General features: G+C 43.3%; 2 protein-coding genes across 3 annotated transcripts in view; one reads left to right on the forward strand and one right to left on the reverse strand.

Annotated features, from left to right (window-relative positions):
• cmss1 (cms1 ribosomal small subunit homolog) overlaps nucleotides 1-27,972 on the reverse strand; it is an 83,850-nt gene that overhangs the window by 27,862 nt on the left and 28,016 nt on the right. The window contains exon 2 of one of the 2 annotated variants that reach the window (XM_014174250.2): nucleotides 14,810-14,941. The exons of the other annotated variant lie outside the window; for it this stretch is intronic. Coding sequence (XP_014029725.1) covers nucleotides 14,810-14,941 — 132 coding nt within the window. The remainder of the gene's footprint in view (nucleotides 1-14,809; nucleotides 14,942-27,972) is intronic. 2 annotated transcript variants of the gene reach the window in all.
• On the forward strand, nucleotides 3,709-24,990 carry LOC106586698 (filamin A-interacting protein 1-like). Its single transcript, XM_014174244.2, has 4 exons — nucleotides 3,709-3,889; nucleotides 4,582-4,758; nucleotides 4,963-5,141; nucleotides 21,861-24,990. The coding sequence occupies exons 1-4, from the start codon at nucleotides 3,731-3,733 to the stop codon at nucleotides 24,661-24,663; spliced, it is 3,318 nt and encodes a 1,105-aa protein (XP_014029719.2). The 5' UTR covers nucleotides 3,709-3,730; the 3' UTR covers nucleotides 24,664-24,990.

Genomic DNA, 27,972 nt, shown 5'->3' on the forward strand with positions numbered 1-27,972 from the left:
TTAGTTAACAACCATGTTAGTGTGCCTTTGTCCTTTGCCAAGATAATCCATCACACTGACAGGTGTGGCATATCAAGAAGCTGATTAAACAACATGATCGTTACACAGGTGCACCGTGTGCTGGGGACAATAAAATGTCACTCTAAAATGAGCAGTTTTGTCACACAACCCCACAGATGTCTCAAGTTTTAAGGGAGCGTGCAATTGGCATGCTGACTGCAGGAATGTCCGCCAGAGCTGTTGCCAGATAATTGAATGTTAATTTCTCTACCATAAGCCGCCTCCAATGTCGTTTAAGAGAATTTGGCAGTTCGTCCAACCGGCCTCACAACCACAGACCACGTGTATGGCGTTGTGGGGGCGAGAGGTTTGCTCGTCCCATGGTGGTGGTGGGGTTATGGTATGGGCAGTCATAAGCTACGGACAACACAATTGCATTTTATCAACGGTAATTTGAATGCACAAAGATACCGTGACAAGATCCCATTGTCATTGAGGCCCATTGTTGTGCAATTAATCCGGTGCCATCACCTCATGTTTTAGCATGATAATGCACAGCTCCATGTCACAAGGATTTGTACACAATTCCTGGAAGCTGAAAATGTCCTAGTTCTTCCAAGGCCTGCATACTCACAATAGCAAGTTTGGGATGCTCTGGATCGACGTGCACGACAGAGTGTTCCAGTTCCCACCAATATCCAGCAACTGAATAGGAGGGGGACAACATTCCACAGGCCACAATCAACAGCCTGATCAACTCTATGTGAAGGAGATGTGTCGCATTGCATGAGGAAAATGGTGGTGACACCAGATACTGACTGGTTCTCTGGTCTACGCCCCTACTTTTTTTTTTTTTTAAAGGTATCTGTGACCAACAAATGCATATCTGTGTTCTCAGTCATGTGAAATCCATAGTTTGACTGATTTCCACACACACACACAAGTTTGGGGTCACTTAGAAATGTCCTTGTTTTTGAAAGAAAAGCTATTTTTTGTCAATTAAAATAACATCAAATTGATCAGAAATATGGTGTAGGCATTGTTAATGTTGTAAATTACTATTCTAGCTGGAAACGGCAGATTTGTTATGGAATATCTACAGAGGCCCATTATCATCAACCATCACTACTGTGTTCCAACGGCACGTTGTGTTAGCTAATCCAAGTTTATCATTTTAAAAGGCTAATTGATCATTAGAAAACCCTTTTGCAATTATTTTAGCACAGCTGAAAACTGTAGTTCTGATTTAAAGAAGCAATAAAACTGTCCTTCTTTAGACTAGTTGAGTATCTGGAGCATCAGCATTTGTGGGTTCGATTAAAGGCTCAAAATGGCCAGAAACAAATAACTTTCTTCCGAAACTCGTCAGTCTATTCTTGTTCTGAGAAATTAAGGCTATTCCATGCGAGAAACGGCCAAGAAACTGAAGATCTCTTACAACGCTGCGTTCTACTCCCTTCACAGAACAGCGCAAACTGACTCTAACCAGATGATGTCCTTCCATACAGGCATGCCATGCTGGAGTGACGCTTCTATTCAAATGTTGTTGATCAGTAGGCCAATGTAAGTCCCAAATGAAAGCAAACAGACGGTCATCTGTAGCACCATAGTCTCCACTGATCAGCTAAAACAAGCTTAATAATGCGATGCATGCACACACTCCTATTGAATGTGCATTCACCTGTATTGTGAGTAGGCCTATGCCACCTTGATTGACCCAGTTTATCAAGAGTTTTCCCATTCAAATAAAACGATTACCATTATGTTGTTAGATTGGTAAAAACAAAGTAAAATGTATTGTTCGATTTTAAATTTAATGCATTAATACATATATGGCTGTCTCTGGGAAATGTCATCAACATTTTTGAATTTAATGACATTGAATATCGGCCATTGGCATCCTTGACCCCCACCCCAAAATAAAAATAAATTTGGTATTGGCATCAGACTCAACAAAATCCCTATCGGTAGTTCTCTAATAGGTGCTATAGTTACCCCCGGGGCCCCACTTTTCACCCGCCCCCCTCCAATGAACTGAATTGACCTTCAAAGGTTTCTTTTTTCAGCGGATTTGCTGATCAAAAGATGTATACAGTTTTATAGACAGACTAAGTTAGCAAAACAATACCATATAATCAATAGTTAACACTCCCGCTATGGGTAAAGTATACCTACAGAAAAATAGCATTGATAAAACGTTGTATTACCGGTTTGTTTTTTTATCAATGGTTTTGACAGTTTTTTTTTTCTCCTCATGTCGGTCTCCATCCAAAACCGTCAACACCATGGTTTTCCAATTACCGTCACAGCCCTGTGTGTGTGTGTGTGTGTGTGTGTGTGTGTGTTGTGCGCTGTGGACTGGCATTTGCGGCTGTGAGTCCTAGGTTGGAAGTACTTGCTGTTAGAATGGGACCTCATTAAAGGCTTACTTTATCATTCCTTCCATCCCAGTAAACGAGTGGAGCGAGGGAGGCCAGAGAAAATGAAGGCCAGATATCTCCATCTGTCTAAGTAGTCGATAAGAAGAGGATAACAACTTAGACAGCTCTGACACACACAATTGGATTTGTCACGACTTGTTTTTGCTGTACTTTTTTACATTGTAATTATTTGTGTACTTGTTTGACATTTTACTGCATTGTTATGAGCTAGTGACATTGGCATTATACTGCACCTGCTATAACATCTGCTAAACTGTGTATGCACCAATAAACTTTGATTTAACAAATCACACACACACACACACACACACAAAACCCCCTTTAATAATCTGTCTACTTTGGCTTCCTCTTTCAAACGACCTTATTGGACTGTTTTGATGACAGCATCCAGCTGTAGCCTACATTCCTACTCCCCCATTCTTGTGTTGTTGGGACATCGGACTAATCTTTCACTGCTGTGTAACTCTGGAAACTCGTGTCCTGTTTATAGTGTATTTGTGCACGTGCGTTAGCGTGTGTTACCAGGCCTATCTTGTGTGCGTGCGTGTGTGTTCTGTGAATGAGCTCACCTATTGGCTCGAGCTCTGTGTAACCCTTAAATTCTAAACATAGAATGCTTTGGCTGGGCATTAGGATGATTCTCTCAGATGCTTTAATGTTTCTCCTAAATGAGTATGTGCAGAGATACTATTGGGCCTACTTTATTAAAAGGATATTCTGCGGTTGGACCAGCATTGTTTGCCATTGCTGTAACCTGTTGGAGTCAGCGTTGAGAACACACACACACACACACACACACACACACACACACACACACACACACACACACACACACACACACACACACACACACACACACACACACACACGTTCATATGGTCTGTAATTAAGCCCTTGGTCAAGCAGACAGCCAGACCCCCAGTCAATTATGTGCTAACAGAGAAACTATAGATGGCCTGAGAAACATAAGCAAGCATGCTGAAGCCATCTTTTAAGCCCTAGGCGGCTGGTTATGACTACATACCTCAGTGTTTACATCAGCTGTAATAAAGTCATTAAAGCTGTAACTGATACACACAGGCACTAGTTCATTCAAACAAGAAATAGGCCTACTTGAGTGCTCTGCTTCAAATAATACCACTGTCCCCGTCGCTGCAATAACCTCCCTTTACTCTCTCCCTCTTTTTCTCCCCCTCTCACACTTCCTCTCCATGTCCCTAAATCTCTCACTCCTTCACTTACCCTCTCTCCCTCCCTCCCAGGTGCATTCCCGTAGCAACAGCTCCAACATGGCTGCCCGGAACGGCTATGGTTCCCAGAACTCCGTGGCCCACCTATACTCCCCAAAGGGCACTGTCCTGAGGGACAGCATGGGAGGAGAGCGGGGGAAAGACCTGTCCAGGGATGACCTCGTGTTCCTCCTCAGTATAATGGAGGGAGAGCTGCAGGTGAGGACAGGATAGATCAGTCCTAGTGTCTTTGGACCTAGGTTTATAGAAGAGGAGTTAGCCTATTTGCCTGATCCACAGTCATGACCGCTGTGCTCTGTAAGCTCACCAGATCAGGATGGTCGTACGAGGCTATAGCTCAGACTTGGCCATGTTCAAAACCACAATATGGTCAAATCCGTATAAGTAAAAATGCGAGTCGTACATGGTTTCCACTAGATACAACAGCCACAAAGTCAAAATTGGCTATGGCGTACAAATTTGCTTTTTGGTCTTAATTTAAGGTTAGGGTTAGGAATAAGGTTAGCAGTGTGGTTAAGGTTAGATTTAAAATCACATTTTAATAAGAGAAATTGTAGAAATAGGCAAGGTTTATGATTTTGTGGCTGTGGTAACCGTCATACATCACGCATTGACGTCATCACTGGGACATTTGTTCTAAACTGAGTTGAGCCCAGCTGTATGTGAGCTGTAGAGACAGAATGATTCAGACTCTAACAGAGGAGCCTATTGTGACTGTGACTAAAACCATGGGTAAAACACTCCTAGACATGCCTCACAGAGCATGACACACACACAGCCTACACTACAGCTGTATAGGACACATTTTCTCCTTCTGTTGGGAGTCCAATCTCTTCATCTCTTTCATTCTTCATCCCTCCTTTTATAATTATATCTATCCATCTCACCAGGCAAGAGATGAGGTGATCACGGTCCTGAAAGCAGAGAAAATGGATCTGGCTCTGCTGGAGGCCCAGTATGGCTTTGTCACCACAGGAGAGGTGCTTCGAGCCCTGCAGAGAGACTCACTCCAGGACCAGGCTTCTGAGGCCCAACAGCAGGATGTCTATGAGAAACCCATGGCTGAGGTAACAGGCTATAAACCCTATTTCTATTAAAGCCGTCAGTCAAACTTAGGAGTGTGTATGCTTTGAGGCATGAGTTTGCAGTAGAGATAGCAAATGATAAACCAACCAACATACTAACCCATTGCCCGTTTCAAACGACACAATGAGAACCACAGTGTTTTAAGTTCAGCCCAGTCTTCATGTCCGTCTCTCGCTCTGAGTTAGCTGGACCGGTTGGTGAAGACGGGGAACCAGAGCTACAGGCGGATGCTGGAGCAGTTGCTGCAGGTGGAGCGTTCCCACGGTGGCGCCCTCTGCAGGCTGGAGGAGCAGGACCAGCAGCACCGCGCCTTCTTGCAGCGCAGCGACGACCTCACCTGTCTACTGGAGCAGGACCGTGAGAGGTCAGTGACACCCACCGACCGCTAGCTAGCTAGCTAGCTAGCGGCATTTTTGCAATATTAAGTCACAACAAGACACGGTATTAAGAGCAAGATCAAACAAGCCACTTAGGATTCCCCACATGGCATCTTCTTGTCATGTGTTGCTAGCCATCTGGCCATCCAGAATCACTACACACAGCCTTCTGACCTTTCGAAGCACACGCATCATTTTCCTGATGTTGTCATCAGCTAACCAGTCTATAATTTCTCTACTTCATCTCCTGGAAGAGCTCATTCTAGGCATAGGACAGGCAAGAGGACAGGGGTTGTGTTAATGCAGAATTATGCCTTTTTAACACATAAAAAAATATCTTGCTGCGTTTTGTAAACAGCTCTAAAATGCTCCTTATTGTAATTTCTGCTCGGCATCGGACTAATTTTGTGCTTCAGTCGCACTTCTCTACTCACATAAAAACTTCATGAACGGGCATTCTACCAGCAGACAGCGCTTTGACTGAGCTGTACACTTTTCTCTGGTAAAATGCAAGATTAACTTCAAGCTAAACATTGGGAAGAATGTAACCTGCTACATTTCCAAAGATAAACATTATAAATATGATGACCATGCATAGTTTTTGGAAAAAAATACATCGTTTTTTTTCGTTCAGCTTGTTCACTTGTGTGGCTGCTAGCCAAATAGTGTTGCACTTCTATTATCATCTGATGAAAATGAAGCTTTGGCTTCCTGATGTGTTGCACTAATGTATTTTCTGTGAAGGAAAACTATAGTTGCACACCCCTGATCACTATTAAATAAAAAACGTTCAATATAAAATATAGGTGAAACTGTTTAAATGCAGATTTGCGCTTTGAAGATGCAGATTTCTGAACTATAACTTGACCCCTGAAGTATAAAGGGCATGCATATATCTCCCTCATATGCAGGTGGACTGAGAACATTCTAAAAGAATGAGATCACACACACACACACACACACACACACACACACACACACACACACACACACCCTCGAAGCCTCACAATGCTTAAATTTAATCTGCCATGTTTATCTTTGATATTAGACACACTCCTTCAATCAGACTGTCTTTACTGCATTACTTATCCTCTCGGCTTCTCTCCCTTTCTAAAAATAAACAAACACAGGCTATTCCCTGAAGCTTGACAGAGAGAAGGTTGGACATCGGGTCTGTGACACTCTCTCAAAACATTACAGCAAGAGAAATGTCTACACCTTGACAAGAGAATACACATGGTTGTTAGTGCTGGAGGGAAAAGTAAATAGTGGAAGTAGGAGATGACACTGAGCAGGGAACGTATCTCAAATTTAATCTGCCCTTTATCTCTCTCGCTCTCTTTAATCATCACTCAATCCCATCTCTTGCGTAATTAAAACACTGATCTTATGTCTCGCTCTCTCCCTCCCTCATAATATTCAGTGCCTCAGTGAGGAATGTCTCCCACTCATCTCCTCTTAAATCTCTCTTCCTCATTCTCTCAATTCATCCACTCGGGGGTTCAAAGACATCCACTTAATATCGGTTTGCCTTGACAGCTTTGCACACTTGGCATTCTCTCAACCAGCTTCATGAGGTAGTCACCTGGAATGCATATCAATTAACAGGTGTGCCTTGTTAATTTGTGGAATTTCTTTCCATCTTCATAAGTAGGCTTAGTATAGTATCCTTGTATAACCACAATCGAGCTGTAGGCCTAAAAGCGCATCCTGTTTAGCCGTCTTAATACCGTAACCTACTTAGGCCTATATTTCAAAATACAGGCTACTGTATCAAATCATTCATTCGTTCATGTCATCACAGCATGAGTCATTCATGCTTTGAAATGCAATAAAGCATTTTAGTTTTAAAATGAAATGATCCTTGAATAATTAGCCTAAACAATAAATAAACTGCAACATGTCAGCAATTGCATTCACAAATAAAACTTTTTTGTTTTGTTAGAACACCCACTTTAGTGTTGTTTATATTGTTCCAAACAGTCAAATTTCAATATAAAAACAAAAATCTAACAGCACCTATTATGTAGTGCTTCCTCCTAAAACCATCCTCCTTTTTCTGGATCTCCAATAGATTCCACAACTAAGTCAAAGGTCTTCCACACATCAGACTTCCCCTTTCCCTCATGAGCAACCAGTTTATTTTTCACGTCCTCCGTATCTATTATGCTGTCACATATTATGGTGTTGGAGTTTGTTTATAACCAATTTATTGATGTGATTATGATATGCTATAGGTCAGGCCATATTGGTCACGGGCATGTGATGCATACATGTGTCACGTAAAAAGAGCAAGGGCTGAGGGAATGTTTTTCCTAAACAAATAAGGGATTTCGGTAAGTTAACTTTTCAGTCAGAGAAAAAACACAAGAAACTAGAAATGGCTGTAATCATGTTGCAGCTTCAGCACCACGGACTGTGCCACAAACACTGCTACTGTGCTGTGGTCCCTGGTCGCTGCAGCACAGAGGAGAGAGAGACAACATGTGCCAGTCACACAGGCACCCGCTGTCATTTGTTTAGAAATGTTTTATTTATTTTTTACACTGTGCGGCAAGTCCAAGCCCGGCCCAAATCAATTCCCGCCGGGCTACCTCGAGTGCTTTGTGTCTTCATTATTTCAAACACTGTGCTTCAAGTATCAGACAAGCTCAGTGCATATAGTTGATTTGATTAAAACACTTAGGGTGTGTTTAAATATGGAAAAATACTTATTTAAAAATGTCAACCAATCGATTTGTCGAAAGCATAGCACAGTAATACCTGAAGCCCACACAAGGGCCGATATTTCACAAATAAAAAACTATTTAGGCAACAGGGATATTGATCCAGGAGGGGATTGAATGTCTCTATTCTGGGTACCAGTCTTTTTGGCTAACACTGCATTCCTTGCCACTCCATTTCATTGACAAATCGACTGGTCTTTTGGCAATCTCAGGATTTATGGAGGAATTGCTCATTGGTTGTTGGAAATAACATCAACATAAAGTCAAAAATAAACCTTTAGCTGTTAGCTAGGATAGTAATTTGATGCTTAAAATCAAAGCAAAAGTGGTTTAGTGGTTGGAATTGCAGTATGTATTTAGTTTGAGAATTAAGACATGAGCTAGCTGGTTTTATCTGGACAAACAAAACAATTGCTTAGCAACCGGATACCAGCATGTTCTGTGGAGAGAAAAAAATCGTTTTGATTGGAGGATAGCTGTGAGGGTTATCGAATCAGGATCAACTGTTAGTTAAAGAGACTGGTACTCAGGCTAGAATGTCTCTGTTGTAACCAAGAAGCTTGATCTTAACCTTGACATCTAGCCACTTAGCTAACACGTTTGCTAACCAAATGCTGGAGCTTTAAACTGGATAGAATTTATTTGGCACATCTTAGATTTCTTATAGTTCAACTTAAAATTGACAGCATTTCAGGGACATGAAATCTTATCAAAACCTGTTCATATTAGAGGTCGACCGATTATGATTTTTCAACGCCGATACCGATTAATCGGCCGATTTTCCCCCCCATTTATTTATTTGTAATAATGACAATTACAACAATACTGAATGAACACTTATTTTAACTTAATATAATCCATCAATAAAATCAATTTAGCCTCAAATAAATAATGAAACATGTTCAACTTGATTTAAATAATGCAAAAACAAAGTGTTGGAGAAGAAAGTAAAAGTGCAAAATGTGCCATGTAAAAAAGCTAACGTTTAAGTTCCTTGCTCAGAACATATGAAAGCTGGTGGTTCCCTTTAACATGAGTCTTCAATATTCCCAGGTAAGAAGTTTTAGGTTGTAGTTTTTATAGGAATATTTCTCTCTATACGATTTGTATTTCATATACTTTTGACTATTGGATGTTCTTATAGGCACTTTAGTATTGCCAGTGTAACAGTATAGCTTCCGTCCCTCTCCTCGCTCCTACCTGGGCTCGAACCAGGAACACATCGACAACAGCCACCCTCGAAGCAGCGTTACCCATGTAGAGGAAGGGAAAAAACTACTCCAAGTCTCAGAGCGAGTGACGTTTGAAACGCTATTAGCGCGCACCCGACTAACTAGCTAGCCATTTCACATCGGTTACACCAGCCTCATCTTGGGAGTTGATAGGCTTGAAGTCATAAACAGCGCAATGCATTGCGAAGGGCTGCTGGCAAAACGCACGAAAGTGCTGTTTGAATGAATGCTTACGAACCTGCTGCTGCCTACCATCGCTCAGTCAGACTGCTCTATCAAATCATAGACTTAATTATAACATAATAACACACAGAAACACGAGCCTTAGGTCATTAATATGGTCGAATCCGGAAACTATCATATCGAAAACAAAACGTTATTCCTGTTACATTGCACAACCTTCAGTGTTATGTCATAATTACGTACAATTCTGACAAATTACCCAAAGTGTTGCATATACCCTGACTGCGTGCAATGAACGCAAAATGACAATTTCACCTGGTTAATATTGCCTGCTAACCTAGATTTCATTTAGCGAAATATGCAGGTTTAAAAATATATACTTCTGTGTATTGATTTTAAGAAAGGCAATGATGTTTATGGTTAGATACAGTCGTGCAACGATTGTGCTTTTTTCACAAATGCGCTTTTGTTAAATCATCCCCGTTTGGCGAAGTCGGCTGTCTTTGTTAGGAAGAAATAGTCTTCACAGTTTTCACAGTTCGTAACGAGCCAGGCGGCCCAAACTGCTGCATATACCATGACTCTGTTTGCAAGAGAAGTGACACATTTTCCCTAGTTAAATGAAATTCATGTTAGCAGGCAATATAAACTAAATATGCAGGTTTAAAAATCTATACTTGTGTATTGATTTTAAGAAAGGCATTGATGTTTATGGTTGAAGCAACGTGTACCTAAGCGATTATATGCAACGAAGGACAGGTTAGATAAACTAGTAATATCATCAACCATGTGTAGTTAACTAGTGATTATGATTGATTGATTGTTTTTATAAGATAAGTTTAATGCTAGCTAGCAACTTACCTTGGCTTCTTACTGCATTCGCGTAACCTCGTGGAGTGCAATGTAAAGCAGGTGGTTAGAGCGTTGGACTAGTTAACCGTAAGGTTGCAAGATTGAATCCCTGAGCTGACAAGGTAAAAATCTGTCTTTCTGCCCCTGAACAAGGCAGTTAACCCACCGTTCCTAGGCCGTCATTGAAAATAAGAATGTGTTCTGAACTGACTTGCCTAGTTAAATAAAGGTCTAAAAAAAAAAGGGATAAAGGGAACACTTAAACAACACATCCTAGATCTGAATGAAAGAAATAATCTTAAATACTTTTTTGTTTTCATAGTTGAATGTGCTGACAACAAAATCACACAAAAATAATCAATGGAAATCCAATTTATCAACCCATGGAGGTCTGGATTTGGAGTCACACTCAAAATTAAAGTGGAAAACCACACTACAGGCTGATCCAACTTTGATGTAATGTCCTTAAAACAAGTCAAAATGAGGCTCAGTAGTGTGTGTGGCCTCCACGTGGCTGTATGACCTCCCTACAACGCCTGGGCATGCTCCTGATGAGGTGGTGGATGGTCTCCTGAGGGATCTCCTCCCAGACCTGGACTAAAGCATCCGCCAACTCCTGGACAGTCTGTGGTGCAGCGTGGCGTTGGTGGATGGAGCGAGACATGATGTCCCAGATGTGCTCAATTGGATTCAGGTTTGGGGAACAGGCGGGCCAGTCCATAGCATCAATGCCTTCCTCTTGCAGGAACTGCTGACACACTCCAGCCACATGAGGTCTAGCATTGTCTTGCATTAGGAGGAACCCAGGGCCAACCGCACCAGCATATGGTCTCACAAGGGGTCTGAGGATCTCATCTCGATACCTAATGGCAGTCAGGCTACCTCTGGCGAGCACATGGAGGGCTGTGCGGCCCCTCAAAGAAATGCCACCCCACACCATGACTGACCCATCGCCAAACCGGTCATGCTGGAGGATGTTGCAGGCAGCAGAACGTTCTCCAAGGCGTCTCCAGACTCTGTCACGTCTGTCACGTGCTCAGTGTGAACCTGCTTTCATCTGTGAAGAGCACAGGGCGCCAGTGGCGAATTTGCCAATCTTGGTGTTCTCTGGCAAATGCCAAACGTCCTGCACGGTGTTGGGCTGTAAGCACAACCCCCACCTGTGGACGTCGGACCCTCATACCACCCTCATGGAGTCTGTTTCTGACCGTTTGAGCAGACACATGCACATTTGTGGCCTGCTGGAGGTCATTTTGCAGGGCTCTGGCAGTGCTCCTCCTGCTCCTCCTTGCACAAAGGCGGAGGTAGCGGTCCTGCTGCTGGGTTGGTGCCTTCCTACGGCCTCCTCCACGTCTCCTGATGTACTGGCCTGTCTCCTGGTAGCGCCTCCATGCTCTGGACACTACGCTGACAGACACAGCAAACCTTCTTGCCACAGCTCGCATTGATGTGCCATCCTGGATGAGCTGCACTACCTGAGCCACTTGTGTGGGTTGTAGACTCCGTCTCATGCTACCACTAGAGTGAAAGCACCGCCAGCATTCAAAAGTGACCAAAACATCAGCCAGGAAGCATAGGAACTGAGAAGTGGTCTGTGGTCCCCACCTGCAGAACCACTCCTTTATTGGGGGTGTCTTGCTAATTGCCTATTATTTCCACCTGTTGTCTATTCCATTTGTACAACAGCATGTGAAATTTATTGTCAATCAGTGTTGCTTCCTAAGTGGACAGTTTGATTTCACAGAAGTGTGATTGACTTGGAGTTACATTGTGTTGTTTAAGTGTTCCCTTTATTTTTTTGAGCAGTATAGATAGATAGATAGATATCTATCTAGATATATCTATCTATATCTATATATCTATATATCTATATATATATCTATATATATATATATATATATATATATATATATATATATTTTAAAAAAATAAAAATCGCCGATATCACACCAATTTCCGATTGTTATGAAAACTTCAAAAAAATCGGCCCTAATTAAAATCGTCCATTCCGATTAATCGGTCGACCTCTAGTTCATATACACCCCCAGAAAGAATAGGACTACTTTTTTACATTTGAGAAGCGAGCACTTAGATATGGTCATTTTCACACTTTCATGGACTGTTTGGGAATGATGTAGAGTGAAAATTCTATATCAATATAGAGTTGAAAAGCGGCCGTGGGTTTGGACAATTGATAGGCCCTGCAGTAAATAAAATGTCAGTCTTGTCCAGCACTAGACTCTACACAGACCGGTCGCCATAGCCAATCATAGCTACAGTAGGACTACATGCAAATAAACCATTTGGCACACGGGCCTGCCATCATTCACTCTGAACTGGACTGTGTGTTACAGGCAGTAGGGCCTGCCATCATTCACTATGAACTGGACTGTGTGTTACAGGCAGTAGGGCCTGTCATCATTCACTCTGAACTGGACTGTGTGTTACAGGCAGTAGGGCCTGCCATCATTCACTATGAACTGGACTGTGTGTTACAGGCAGTAGGACCTGTCATCATTCACTATGAACTGGACTGTGTGTTACAGGCAGTAGGACCTGTCATCATTCACTCTGAACTGGACTGTGTGTTTACAGGAAGTAGCAACAGCGTGACTTTAGATCATTAGAACACATTTGTCAAAAGCCACAAAATACACCTGAATGGATTTCATTGGGTTGACAGGTCTTCAGTGTTAATCGTTTACACATTGTTGACGACACACACAGATGTTCAGCGCGCACACACGTGCATTCTATAGGACTCACTCACACCCCAAACGTCCCCAACTCTCATGATCTCAAACACTCACTCTGTCGATACGGCCTAAATGGCTTGGTTCATTCACATTTCTACTAGTATGGTCTAAGATATTGGTTAATGATTTGATACAGGCAGAAAAATGCAAAAACATGTGCATCCATAGTCTGAACTGCTGGGCTCATTCAGTTGCCTTGCGTAGAGGACTCTGAGGACAGGCTCTGGACTGTACCAAGCTCAAAATACACAGCCCCAAACCACCCAATAGTTTTGTCACAAAAACAGAGCACTTCTAAATCACAACTGAACACCCTGTGGAGAAGTTTGGAATGAAATGACTCGATGGAGAGTTGGATCTAATTAGAACGAGAGCAGATTAGAGGCATTTAGGACTACAGGGAGCCCTTGACAGGCGCAACACTGATAGAGTAAACCCCAGATACACACCCACATTGCTGACTAAGGACTACTACCACTGACAGGGACATAAGACACGTACATATAGATAGTTGCAAACAGCAACTGCATTGTCACAAACATCTATCGGTTTCATAAAAGTCACAAGTGTTGTTTAAAAACCATTCTGTCCAATCGCCTGAGTTCTAGAATTATGTTGAGTAGAGTGCAAAACATGCAGCTACGGCAGTGTAGCAGTGTACGATAACTAGTGAACAGCAGTTCACTGTGCATATCTGTTCAGCCTTCTAAATGACCCTGGAAAGGGATCGAGTGCTGGCCAACTGGTGGACTCATCAACCATGGTTCCAAAAAAATTCTCTAAATGTCTAGAAATTATACCTCTCAAACAGTGGAAAGAAGGCAAGAGATCTACAAAGAGAGAGAGAGAGACCGACCGAGGGACACCGAGAGAGAGACACACACACACACACCGAGAGAGAGAGAGAGAGAGAGACACACACACACCGAGAGAGAGACACCGAGAGAAAGAGAAAGAAAGAGACCGAGAGAAAGAGAAAGAAAGAGACCGAGAGAAAGAGAAAGAAAGAGACCGAGAGAAAGAGAAAGAAAGAGACCGAGAGAAAGAGAAAGAAAGAGACCGAGAGAAAGAAAGAGACCGAGAGAAAGAGAAAGAAAGAGAGAGCCCTTCTCATAACAGGCCTATTATGAGGAAGCCATGTTTGAGGGCTTTCCTGGAAATGCCTTTGAGGGCTCCAATTATCCGTGTAATTGTGGACAGGCAATGACGCAGCCAGACCCTCCTTGAAGGGAAACAGGACCCCATTAAACCCTGTGCTTAGAGTTAGTGGTCCTCTGAATACTTTCAAAAATACTTCCTTCCTTCATTCTTCCTCCCTTCCTAGGATTTATATGTGTCACGATCGGCAAGACTTCAATTACATAGCTTTCACCAATCCAGTGATGTCAGGGCATATAGGCTACTTATCGGATACTTCAAGGAAGGAACAACGTATTCCTGAAGTATTTACAGGACCGTGGATTCAATGAGAAGCACTGTCTGATCCGCAACAAATTCCTTCCGTTTCCAAATAATTTATAATTCCGTACTCTTTAGCTAGGAACAGGAGTGTTTCCCTGACCATGGGGCCTGACCAGGTAAAACGCCTAGGCTAATGGTCCAGACAAAGTTTTACAGAAACGGGTTATAGAAATAAATGTAAAAAAACTCTGGCTCTAGCTAACACACTTAGGAAGCAACAGTAGTTACAACAACATCCAGCAGTTCCTGCCGTCAGACTAAACTACTACCTGAAAGAATCAGGGATATTACAGCGTTGTAGCATACTGGAATTGGAGCCACATGCTGCTAATCAGATTGGTCCAAGTTTAATGGATGTCACATGAGCGACTTCCTTGTGTGTGTGTGTGTGTGTGTGTGGGTCAATGTGGCCAATGTTGACTAATTCACAACCATACACACTCACCAACAGTCCCTTCCATAAATAGAGACATTTCCAGAGAACTGGGGACCTTCAGGCGGTTTTGGAAATGCTTGTGTGATGACGGCATGTCACAGGGGACATATTTCACACTTAATTGGGACTTGAGACCCCCCCCTGCAAAAACAAAAGGGAAAAACATCCATTTCCTCTTCAGAGTAGATTGAGCAGTGTTTAGCCACAATGCTGTGTTCCTCTAGAGCAACAGTTCCCATGAGAAACAGAGAGCTCCAAATGCATCTTTCTGTGAGTGAATAAGGGGGAGATATTGTGTGCGTGTCAGTATATGTAAGTGTATGTGTTTGAATACGTGTCTCAGTATACAACAGTGTGTACAAAATACCTGCTCTAACCATGACATGGACTGACCAGGTGAAAGCTATGATCCTTTATTGTTAAATCCACTTCGAATCAGTGTACATGAAGAGGAGAAGATAATTAAAAAATATATATATTTTTAAGCCTTGAGACATGGATTGTTTGTGTGTGCCATTCAGAAGGTGAATGGGCAAGACAAAAATGACAAGTGCGTTTGAAAGGGGTATGGAAATAGGTGTCAGGCGCAACAGTTGGGTTGTGTCAAGAACTGCAACGCTGCTGGGTATTACATGCTCAACAGTTTCCCATGTGTATCAAGAATGGTCCACCACCCAAAGAACATCCAGCCAACTTGACACAACTGTGAAAAGGATTGGAGTCAACACGGGCCAGTATCCCTGTGGAATGCTTTTGACACCTTGTAGAGTCCATGCCCTGACGAATTGAGGCTGTTCTGAGGGCAAAAGGGGGGTGGGGTGCAACTCAATATTAGGAAGGTGTTCCTAATGTTTTGTACACTCAGTGTATGTAAGAGTATGTGTTTTTGAGTATAGAGGGAACAGTACCAGTCAAAAGTTGACACACACTTATTCCAGGGTTTTCTTTATTTTTACAACTTCCTACATTGTAGAATAATAGTGAAAACATCAAAACTATGAAATAACATATATGGAATCATGTAATACCCCAAAAAAGTGTTAAATCAAAATATATTGTATATGATATTCTTCAAAGTAGCCACCCTTTGCCTTGATGACAGCTTTGCAAACTTGGCATTCTCTCAACCAGCTTCATAAGGTAGTCACCTGGAATGCATTTCAATTAACAGGTGTGCCTTCTTAAAAGTTAATTTGCATTTGTTAAAAGTTCATTTGCATTTGAGCCAATCAGTTGTGTTGTGACAAGGTAGGGGTGTTATACAGAAGATAGCCCTATTTGGTAAAAGACCAAGTCCATATTATGGCAAGAACAGCTCAAATAAGCAAAGAGAAACGACAGTCCATCATTACTTCAAGACACGAAGGTCAGTCAATCCGGAACATTTCAAGAACTTTGAAAGTTTCTTCAAGTGCAGTTGCAAAAACCATCAAGTGCCATGATGAAACTGGCTCTCATGAGGACCGACACAGGAAAGGAAGACCCAGAGTTACCTCTGCTGCAGAGGATAAGTTCATTAGAGTTACCAGCCTCACAAATTGCAGCCCAAATAAATGCTTCACAGAGTTCAAGAAACAGACATCTCAACATCAACTGTTTAGAGAAGACTGCGTGAAATCAGGCATTCATGGTCAAATTGCTGCAAAGAAACCACTACTAAAGGACACCAATAAGAAGAAGAGATTCGCTTGGGCCAAGAAACACGAGCAACGGACATTAGATCAGTGGAAATCTGTCCTTTGGTCTGATGAGTCCAAATGTGAGATTTTTGGTTCCAACCGCCGTGTCTTTGTGAGACGCAGAGCAGGTGAACAGATGATCTCCGCATGTGTGGTTCCCACTGTGAAGCATGGAGGAGGTGTGATGGTGCTTTGCTGGTGACACTGTCAGTGAATTCTTTAGAATTCACGGCACACTTAACTAGCATGGCTACCACAGCATTCTGCAGCGATACGCCATCCCATCTGGTCTGCGCTTAGTAGGACTATAATTTCTTTTCAACAGGACAATGACCCAACACACCTCCAGGCTGTGTAAGGGCTATTTTACCAAGAAGAAGAGTGATGAGTGCTGCATCACATGACCTGGCCTCCACAATCTCCCGACCTCAACCCAATTGAGATGGTTTGGGATGAGTTGGACTGTAGAGTGAAGGAAAAGCAGCCAACAAGTGCTCAGCATATGTGGGAACTTCTTCAAGACTGTTGGAAAAGCATTCCAGGTGAAGCTGGTTGAGATAATTCCAAGAGTGTCAAAGCTGTCATCAAGGCAAAGGGTGGCTACTTTGAAGAATCTCAAATATATTTTGATTTGTTTAACACTTCTTTGGTTACTACGTGATTCCATGTGTGTTATTTCTTTGTTTTGACGTCTTCACTATTTTTCTACAATGTCGAAAATTGTAAAAATAAAGAAAAACCCTTGAATGAGTAGGTGTCCAAACTTTTGACTGGTACTGTGTGTGTGCACGTGCGCACAGTGTATTTTTTGCGCACGTGCGTGTTGTTCCTCAGCCAGGGTTCCTGAGGAGAAAGCATTTCTGTACACCTATAGAACACCTTATATGGATTAGAGCTGCCATAGGCCTCACAATGCATCTGTCCCATATATTAGAAAGAGAGAGTGATGGAGAGAAAGAGACCATACCCACACACACACACACACACACACACACACACACACACACACGGATGTGATTGCAGACCTACGATGATGTCAGGTTATCAGGCTCGGCGGCTAGCACAAACATGTAGCTCCACACTAGAGGTCGACCAATTAATCGGAATGGCCGATTTCAAGTTTTCATAACAATCGGTATTTTTGGCCACCGATTTACTGGATTTTTTTTTTTTTACACCTTTATTTAACTAGGCAAGTCAGATTAAGAACACATTCTTATTTACAATGACGGCCTAGAAACGGGGGTTAACTGCCTTGTTCAGGGGGATTCGTTTTTGCAACCTTCGGTTACCAGTCCAACGCTCTAACCACCTGCCTTACATTGCACTCCACAAGGATTAACAGGCTGACTACCTGTTACGCGAGGGCAGCAAGAAGCAAAGGTAAGTTGCTAGCTAGCATTTGATCGTTTTTTTATGAGTCTATCTTAACATAATCACTAGTTAAGTACACATGGTTGATGATATTACTAGTTTATCTAACGTGTCCTGCGTTGCATATGATCGATGCGGTGCCTGTTAATTTATCATTGAATCACAGCCTACTTCGACAAACGGGTGTTGATTTAACAAGCGCATTTGCGAAAAAAGTACTGTCGTTGCACCAATGTACCTAACCATAAACATCAATGCCTATCAGGAATATTTAGACTTAGCCACCCGTTAGATAAAATACGGAACGGTTCCGTATGTCACTGAAAGAAAAAAACTTTTGTTGTCGAGATGATAGCTTCCAGATTCTACCATATTAATGACCAAAGGCTCTTATTTCTGTGTGTTTATTATATTATAATTAAGTCTATGATTTGATAGAGCAGTCTGACTGAGCAGTGGTAGGCAGCAGCAGGCTCGTAAGCGTTAATTCAAACAGCCCTTCGCTGTGCTTCAAGCATCGCGCTGTTTATGACTTCAACCTGGGTGGGTATAATTTGTGGAACGTTCCAACAGGAATCTATTCCAAAAACTTTGTAAATAACAAGGTTTCCAAAAAACAACGCATACAAAGTTGTATAGCGGCAGAATAAGATACCGGGTAGGGAGTGGTTTTTCACTCATCACGTTTATTCCAAAAAATGTCTGTCCTCACATGTCTGTTTGCCTATGGACAAACATTAAGAATAAGCTACGTGGTGAGTTGATGCCTATTCTGCAGCTAGTTAGCTAGGTTTGTATGCGTTGCTACTTTGTATGCATTGTTGGTTGGCAACCTTTTACTTTACTTTTTTTGGAACAGATTCCTGTTGGAACGTTCCACCCCTTCAAGCCTATCAACTCCCAAGATTAGGCTGGTGTAACCGATGTGAAATGGCTAGCTAGTTAGCGGGGTGCACGCTAATAGCGTTTCAAACGTCACTCGCTCTGAGACTAGTAGTTGTTTCCCTTCCTCTGCATGGGTAACGCTGCTTCGAGGGTGGCTGTTGTCGATGTGTTCCTGGTTCGAGCCCAGGTAGGAGCGAGGAGAGGGACGGAAGCTATACTGTTACACTGGCAATACTAAAGTGCCTATAAGAACATCCAATAGTCAAAGGTATATGAAATACAAATGGTATAGAGAGAAATAGTCCTATAATTCCTATAATAACTACAACCTAAAACTTCTTACCTGGGAATATTGAAGACTCATGTTAAAAGGAACCACCAGCTTTCATATGTTCTCATGTTCTGAGCAAGGAACTTAAACGTTAGCTTTTTTACATGGCACATAATGCACTTTTACTTTCTTCTCCAACACTTTGTTTTGCATTATTTAAACCAAATTCAACATGTTTCATTATTTATTTGAGGCTAAATTGATTTTATTGATGCATTATATTAAGTAAAAAAAAAGTGTTCATTCAGTATTGTTGTAATTGTCATAAAACAAATTTAAAAAAAGGAAATAAAATCGGCAGCGGCTTTTTTGGCCCTCCAATAATCGGTATCGGCGTTGAAAAATCATAATCGGTCGACCTCTACTCCACACACACACAGCATTGTCCTTACTGTACTCTACACTAATGTGAGCGTTGCCAAGTAACTTGTTAGAACTGAGATGGAGTGTGAGGTCCCTCTTCTATCATTCATTCTCTCTCGGAGTACACTCTTCCTCGGTCCTTCCCTTCAGCCTCTGGCATGGCTGCAACATGACCTCATCTGGAATGGGCTGATTTCCAACACACACACACACAAATATATATATGTATATGTTTGAACACAGAGATAAAAAAGTAACAAACATGACAAACACACATCTTTCAAAATGCGTTCACACACACACACACACACACACACACACACACACACACACACACACACACACACACACACACACACACACACACACACACACGAGGCTGTCAGAGCCCCTTATAAGGTCTTGTTGATGATGTAATGTGCTGTAGGGCTGTGCTGTCTGGCTGGGAGTGTGTTGAGAACACGTCTCATAATGTTAGTTTTCTGCCTGGAATGCCCACATTGCGAGGAACGCCGGGAAGGAGAGGTGGGTGAGCGGAGGGAATAGGAATTGATCCCGAGACTTTACAGATCAGGTAGGAACAAACCCAGATGAACTAAGGAAAACGCTACAGAATAGTGTGTATGAGTGGGTGAAATGGTTTAGCCTACTTTTAGGTTCTGCAAATTACTCCTAAAATTGCAAGTAATTATTTAGCTATCCAGTGATGGATTTAGATCTGCTCTTATTAGCCTACACATAGCATAGATTTATGACACAAAATCATGATAACATGCTAAATTAGGCTTAAAGTATTTGTCAAACACTCAAATGAAATTGCACCCATACGTTTGACTTATCAGACAAGTCTAGAAAAAAAGACATCCAGTCTAGAGAAAAGGTATCCTATAACAGTAATACAGCTGCTAAATCATGATCAAATCATCATGATCAAATATTCCTCTTCATTGATATTACTAGAAATGATAGGCTACATTAGCCTACATATTCACACACAGACAAACAAAATGTTGAGTATGGTTACTAGCACTAATCACATTTACCGGTAGAGCGATGAGCTAATCCCAAACTCAGTTCACATTTCCCACAACGCTCCCGGCATGGATTTTACAGCATTCCAAACCATGTTGGTGATAAATCAGTTGGGAATTTTCAGTGAGAAGATGTGCCAAGTTCAAACGTATTAAGTTAAATAGCACTAATAGAACACAGCATTCAGTTTTTCCATGAAGGAATCCTGGAAAAGTACAAAATGAAGGGTAAACTTTGTGACCAGTTTGTCTAGCTACTGTAGAATTAGGCTGTGTTTTGGGCCTGTGTGTGTGTGTGTTTTGGGCCTGTGTGTGTGTGTGTTTTGGGCCTGTGTGTGTGTGTGTGTGTGTGTGTGTGTGTGTGTGTGTGTGTGTGTGTGTGTGTGTGTGTATGTATAAGAAAATCCCCATTGAGTACTGACAGTTATCAAGCTCATTAGCATTTCTGTACTGTCGTAAAACTTATGACATGCCATGAAAATGCTCATAAAAACAACCCCAAATATTTAGAGAAAATAAACTACTAAATTGCATTGCAAATGAATCAAACATAATACATCGCAATGCAAGACCTTACAGAAAACGTCAGAAACCCTCAATGTAACTCCGCACGCTAGCCCTATAGAAACCCTATAGGCATCCGTAACCAGGCTATAAATGGGAAAGATTTTACAACACAAAAAAATGAATATGAAATTAATGTTAAAAAAAGTCAACTTATATCAGCTTTGTGCATGCTAATGTCAGTGTGTGTGTTTGTGCATGTATTTTCCAACATGTTTATGCCGGTGTATATGGTGAAATCTGGAGGACTTTGTAAACGTAGCCAGTCTGTAATTGCCTGTGGAACAAGGGGGAATTCCTATCAAAGTAGGTACACAGGCAGGACAAGATGCAGTAGAGAGGGTACTAAGGGGTAGAGGAACCCCTTAATTAACCAACTGCTCCCTGACAAAGCACCATCTGTGATGCCAGTCAAAACATCCTCGCAAATACCAGCGGGACAGGGCCGTGGAGACCGGAGGAAAATGAGATGGATAACACGGGTTGTCCATCTAGGAACAGAGTTTGTTCCTAGAGAGCATGGAGGGCCAGGGAACAGGGAGGAAATTATGTCTCCGTCAAGGACATGGTACATTTCCTGTCTGAATGGTAGCTCACCAGCTCAGCAGTGTACTGTAGTGGAAAAGAGTGTGGGAGGACTTCCACATTGGAAAACATTGCATTCAGATGAGAGAGAAATGCAGGCAGCCATTGCATGTCTTGATTAAATGTAAAAGCTTGTAAACCTTGAACAGAAGTCTAGTTGTAGACTTTTAAATATGTTAGCCTACATCACTAAGTTAAACCACACTTTTCAATATAAACTACATTTTGTTTGTGTCCCTCTTCTACAGGCTGAAGCTGCTGCTCATCCAGGAGAAAGCCTACAGGGAAAGAAAGGAGGAAAAGAGCGAGAAAGAGGTCTCTGCTTTAAAGGAAGAGCTGACTAAACTCAAGTCTTTTGCATTGTTGGTCATTGACGAGCAGCAACGCCTTACAGATCAGCTTTCACAGCAGAGCAAACGTGTCCAGGAACTGACGGACATTGACGACCACGCCCAACAGGAGCTAAACTCCACCCATTCCAGGGCAAAGGAGCAGGAGCTTAAAGTAATTCGCTTGGAAGCAGAGTTACGCGAACAAGCTTCCCACTTCCACCTCAACCAGGAAGCCATGATGGCCAAACTGGCCAATGAGGATGCCCAGAACCGACAGCTGCGACAGCGGTTGGCCGCACTCAGCCGACAGCTGGATGAGCTGGAGGGGACCAGGAGCGCCCTCAAGAGGGCAGAGGAGGAGCTGCAGGAGCTGAGGGACAGGCTAAGCCACAGGGGAGAAGGGTGCGCAACAACCCCTGGCTTGCTTTCAGAAGTGGAACAGCTGAGGAGGAGAGTGGTGGAGATGGAAGGAAAGGACGAGGAGCTGATCCGCATGGGAGACCAATGCCGGGACCTAGACCGCAAACTGGGGAGGGAGTCCAGCCAGAGCCGAAGCCTGAAGGCTGAGGTGGACAAGCTGAATGATCGGATCAGTGACCTGGACAGACTGGAGGAGGCTCTGGGAAAAAGCAGGCAGGAGTGCAGTGCTCTGAAGGGAAGCCTGGAGAAGGAGAGGGCCAGCACCAAGCAGCTGTCTGGAGAGCTGTATACCCTCAAGGTGCGGGTGAGGGAACTGGAAGTCATCGAGGGCCAGCTGGAAAGATCAGAGGGGGCGTTGAGACTGGACTTTGCCAAGTTGAGAACACTCACGGTGGTGCTGGTTGAAGAGAGGAAGAACATGTCCGAGAGAGTCAGGCAAACAGAGGAGAAACTCCAGGAGAAGAAGGATGGGAAACTGCAGGCTGAGCGTGACAGTGTGTCGACAGCCACAGAGAAACTCATTGAGGAGAGCCGCAAGGCACTGAGGTCTAAAGCAGAGCTCGAGGAGAGGATTCAGAGAGTGGCGAAAGACCGGGACGAGCTGCGGGTGAGGCTGAGGGCAGAGGAGGATAGGAGCGGGGATCTGCAGAGAAAAGTTAGCACCCTGAAAAAGAGGATTCAGGTCCTGGAGGTCAAAGGGGTGGAGTTCTGTCGAGAAGTCAAGATCCCCCTGCTGGACAACACTAACCACTGCTACCAACAAGAAGAGAATAAAGTCAAAGAACTCACCCAGGAGGTAGACAGACTGAGCAGGAGATTCATGCAGAAGGGAGTGGTAGAGGGTGAACTGATGAAGGCCGAGGAGGACTTTGATTCCCTGGAGATGAGGTGGTCCAAGGAGCAGGAGAGAGCCAGGGCCCTGGCAGTGGAGCTGGAGGAGTCCAGGAAGGAGGTCTCTAAGTACCAGTTGGCAGAGAAGAAGGAGAGAAACCAGGAGCACCTCCTCCTCAGGCGACTTCAGGAGGAGCAGGTCAAGTCTGTTCTCCTCAAAAGAGAGCTGGAGGCTCTCAAGGAGAAGGTCCAGTGGCTGATGGGGACGGAGGAGTCCATCTGTCGAGTGCAAATGGACAGCTCTACCCTGCAGAAGAGGCTGACCCAGCAGGAGGTCAGGAACAGGGAGCTGGCCAGAGAGATGGAGGGACTGACCCATGAGCTGGACAGGTACCGGCGATTCAGCAAGAGCCTCCGGCCCGGCATGAATGGTCGACGCTTCTCAGACCTCCACCTGTCCACCAAGGAGGTGCAGACGGAGCCCGCAGACACCCTGCCACCTGACTACAGGAGCCTGGCTCCGCTGGCGCTCAGCTGTAAACTGTATGAGGAGATCGATGGAGAGGACCCAAATCAAAACCAGGATCTTGACCTTATGTGCAACTCGCCTCCGCTAACAAGCATTGAAAGCTTGAACCACCAAAACAGTAATGTGAGGCCATTCAGCAAACTTTCACCCAACGACAAGGACAATCCCCATACATTTAACGGCAAATTGTTAAAGGGTAACTTTGTCCAGAAAGGAGATGTGACGCTTGCACACACCCCAGGGCAGCCCTTACACATCAAGGTAACGCCGGACCATAGGCACAACACGGCCACACTGGATATCAGCAGCCCCACCGCCGACAATGCCGCATCCTATACCAGCACCGCAGTTATCCCCACCAGCAGAGCCCCACCAAAACAGAGAATCACCATCATCCCAAATGCTGCCATCTCCCCAGATGCCAGAACAAAGAGCTCCCTGCCCCCAGAGGGGTTTGGCTGCCCTGAAAGAGTCCTCTCCCCTCTCACCATGACCCCCATCACTGTAAAGTCCCCAGACTCCTCAAGGTCAGTGTCACCTGACCACACCGGCTCTCCCATCAAGATGGTAACAGTCAGTACTGGATCGCTTGAATCCAGTGAGGTCATAGGTCAAGCCATGTTCCCTGTGAGCCCGGAGAGACAGAACGGTTGGCAGCTCCAGAGGTCTAACAGCACTGGTCCCAGCGTCATCACCACAGAGGACAACAAGATCCACATCCATCTTGGGAGCCCCTATATCCAGTCTATTAATGGTATAACTCAGAGCCAGTCTGGGGGACCGTACCACACCCCCGAACAGGAACCAAGGACACCAGTACTGACCAACGGCTGCCACATCAAAGGCGGCAGCAAGATCACCAGTAGCATCACTATAACCCCTGCCAACACCCCTGTCGCACGACCCTCATACATTACAGTAAGTTGCCCTTATGATTGAAATGCCCACCTCCATCCAGCCTCTAGTGACCTAGCTTTCCTTACCCAACCCTGAGTCCCTTTCACCAGAAAAGCAACAGAGAATCAGCCCTAACCAGCCTGTCTGAACAGCCACATCATCATCATAATAAGTGTATTGTTACATAACTGTGCATGAGAAAGCACTTATCTAATCCTGTCTGGACTCAAACCTGCACTGGATGTAAATGGTCACCTAAATCTATTCAAGACTACTACTTACAAATATAGCCTCCCACATTTCTGATATGTGCATTTAATAATTCACTATACATTGTTACATTTAACCATTAAAAACAGTTGTTTCTTTTGTTGTTTCCCCTGTTGTCCATTTACTAAAGACCATTTCCTAATTAATATTTTGACTACAAGTCTAAAATAGCATGTATTTTATATTTATATTACTTAGGCTAACCACGTTTGTTAATTAGGCTATATATTTTTCTGATGAGTCTCATTCACTGTGAAATACTTAAACAATGACAATGTTTACATGTGCACCAATATCCCACTATTATTCGGGATACTCAAGTATCCCGTTTTTGAGTTGACGCATATAAAACATAATATCCGGGGCCTCCTGAGTGGCACAGCAGTTAAAGCACTGCATCGAAGTGCTAGAGGCGTCACTAAAGACCCGGGTTCAATCCCGGGCTGTATCACAACTGGACGTGATCGGGAGTCCCATAGAGTTCCCCTCCTGAGCCCGTTGGGGAGTTGCAGCAATGAGACAAGATTGAAATTGGGGAGAAAAAGGGTTATGAGAAACCCGGATAAATTTGCGGGTTTCACGCACCAGCTAAGCTTCTGGGTGAGCACAATGGTTCCCTTTTGATTAGTTATTAAACCCGGATAAGATGCCTGGGATATGCGGATCTTAGACAGGATACTGTGGCATGTAAACATCTCATCCCATTTACTGCGGTCTGCGCAGGCTCAGTTTTGCATATCATGGATGATTGACAATCAGATGACAAACAAATCACTTCAAAAACTAGGCTACCTGCACAGTTCCATCCACTATAATTCCTTTATCATTTATTTTGCTGATCCTCCATACTGGACTGTATAGCCTACTGGCTACATTCACCCCTAATTTAGACAACTTTCTGCTAATAATTCCGGATATTTGGTAGGGCAATTTATAATTTCCGACATTTGGTAGGCTATTGTTTGTCAACTATAGTTAGATACATGCAGCTTCTCTTCTGTCACAACTTGTTGCCCTTTGAGACTAAATATAGTGGTGCTCACCAGAATAATGTCTTACATTGACAGAATGAATGCATTAGTAATTTAGTTAACACCGGTATAGTTGTCTGTTTTGAATCTCATCACGGACAACTTTAGCATGTTAGCTAACCCTTTTAGCTAACCCTTCCCCTAACCCTTTAACTCCTAAACTTAACCCTAACCCCTAACCCAGCTAACATTAGCACGCTAGCTAGAATTCTTAACATATCATACATTTTGCACATTCGTAAAATGTAATAATGAATTGTAATTTGTAACATATCATACGAAATGGAGTGTCTCCGATTTACTTACGGAATAATCCAAAATGCTCTGAGACCAGGTTGTTTATGCTGTTGAAATACTGTCTGCTTGCATTACCGTGTCAAAGACAATACATTAGACACATTCACATTTTCTCAAGAGATGCTGAAAGAAAACATATTTCTCCACTCCTGTTCAAGACAAAATTAACATTTGTTCTATAATTTTACTGCAAGAAATGCATAATTGTGCAGGAATTCATATTATATCACATGTAAGAGGTTATAGGCCTACAGTCAGTGTCCATATTTCAGTTACTATTCCATTTAACTCATATGAACTTAAATTAGGAATATTCTGTTTATTCATGGCTAGAGGGATACTCGCGGGTGGGATATCAAAAGGTGCATGTAAACAGCTTATCCTGAATAAGACCTGAAGAGTGATATGAGTTACTACTAAGAATACTGAGCGCATGTAGACGTGGTCATTGTAACTCTGAACTGGTTGAAAATAGCAGTTGGAAGTTGGATATTTTTTTAAATGCTCTCATTTTTAATACTCACCAAGACCTAAAAGGGAAACTCCACCACTTTTCAACCTCATTTTGCATCATCTCCAGCACAATACCAGTGTCAACAAATGTGATAACAGTACATTGAAGTTTTGTAGGAAAAAATTACCTAAAAAGTTCAAAACTTTACATTTTGTATACTGTTATTTTCAAACACTGACATTAGAGGTGGCGTTGGGAGCAAGAAAATCCCCTCCCTTTGGCTAGAAACAACTTTCAGGGTTTGAAAATCACCGTCTTTTACTTTTAATCATACCCTGTGATGTCACAGAAGCATTTTTTTAGGACCTTATCTTTTTAACCACAGATCATAGAAATGTGCTGTTTTCACATATGTAGACAATGGTTTGGTGCTGGAGATGATGAATGAGGTTGAAAAGTGTCAGAATAGATTTTTAAATCCTCTGTGTTAAGAGGCTCACAAACCAATAGAGTTTAACGGGACAGAAAAAACAGCAGTAAATTCCAACATATGTGTGCTTGGATCAGTGAGATTCACAGGCTGATGTCATCACCAATTCATCTCTACCACACCACAACCCCAGCATGAGCATATGCCTGTATTCTCTGTAGGCCCGTGTGTGTGTGTGTGGTGGCTGCAGTCTAATCCAATGATACACAGGAAAACTCAGCTCAGATAAAAAGCACCATGTAGTAGACTAGACCGAAGGGGAGCAGCACTGTGTAGTAGACTAGACCGAAGGGGAGCAGCACTGTGTAGTAGACTAGACCGAAGGGGAGCAGCACTGTGTAGTAGACTAGACCGAAGGGAGGCAGCACTGTGTAGTAGACTAGACCGAAGGGGAGCAGCACTGTGTGGTAGACTAGACCGAAGGGGGGCAGCCCTGTGTAGTAGACTAGACCGAAGGGAGGCAGCACTGTGTAGTAGACTAGACCGAAGGGGAGCAGCACTGTGTAGTAGACTAGACCGAAGGGGAGCAGCACTGTGTAGTAGACTAGACCGAAGGGGAGCAGCACTGTGTGGTAGACTAGACCGAAGGGGAGCAGCACTGTGTAGTAGACTAGACCGAAGGGGAGCAGCACTGTGTAGTAGACTAGACCGAAGGGGAGCAGCACTGTGTAGTTGACTAGACCGAAGGGGAGCAGCACTGTGTGGTAGACTAGACCGAAGGGGAGCAGCACTGTGTAGTAGACTAGACCGAAGGGGAGCAGCACTGTGTAGTAGACTAGACCGAAGGGGAGCAGCACTGTGTAGTAGAC

The sequence above is a fragment of the Salmo salar genome, chromosome ssa25 (assembly GCF_905237065.1).
Source record: "Salmo salar chromosome ssa25, Ssal_v3.1, whole genome shotgun sequence".
NCBI lineage: Eukaryota > Metazoa > Chordata > Actinopteri > Salmoniformes > Salmonidae > Salmo > Salmo salar.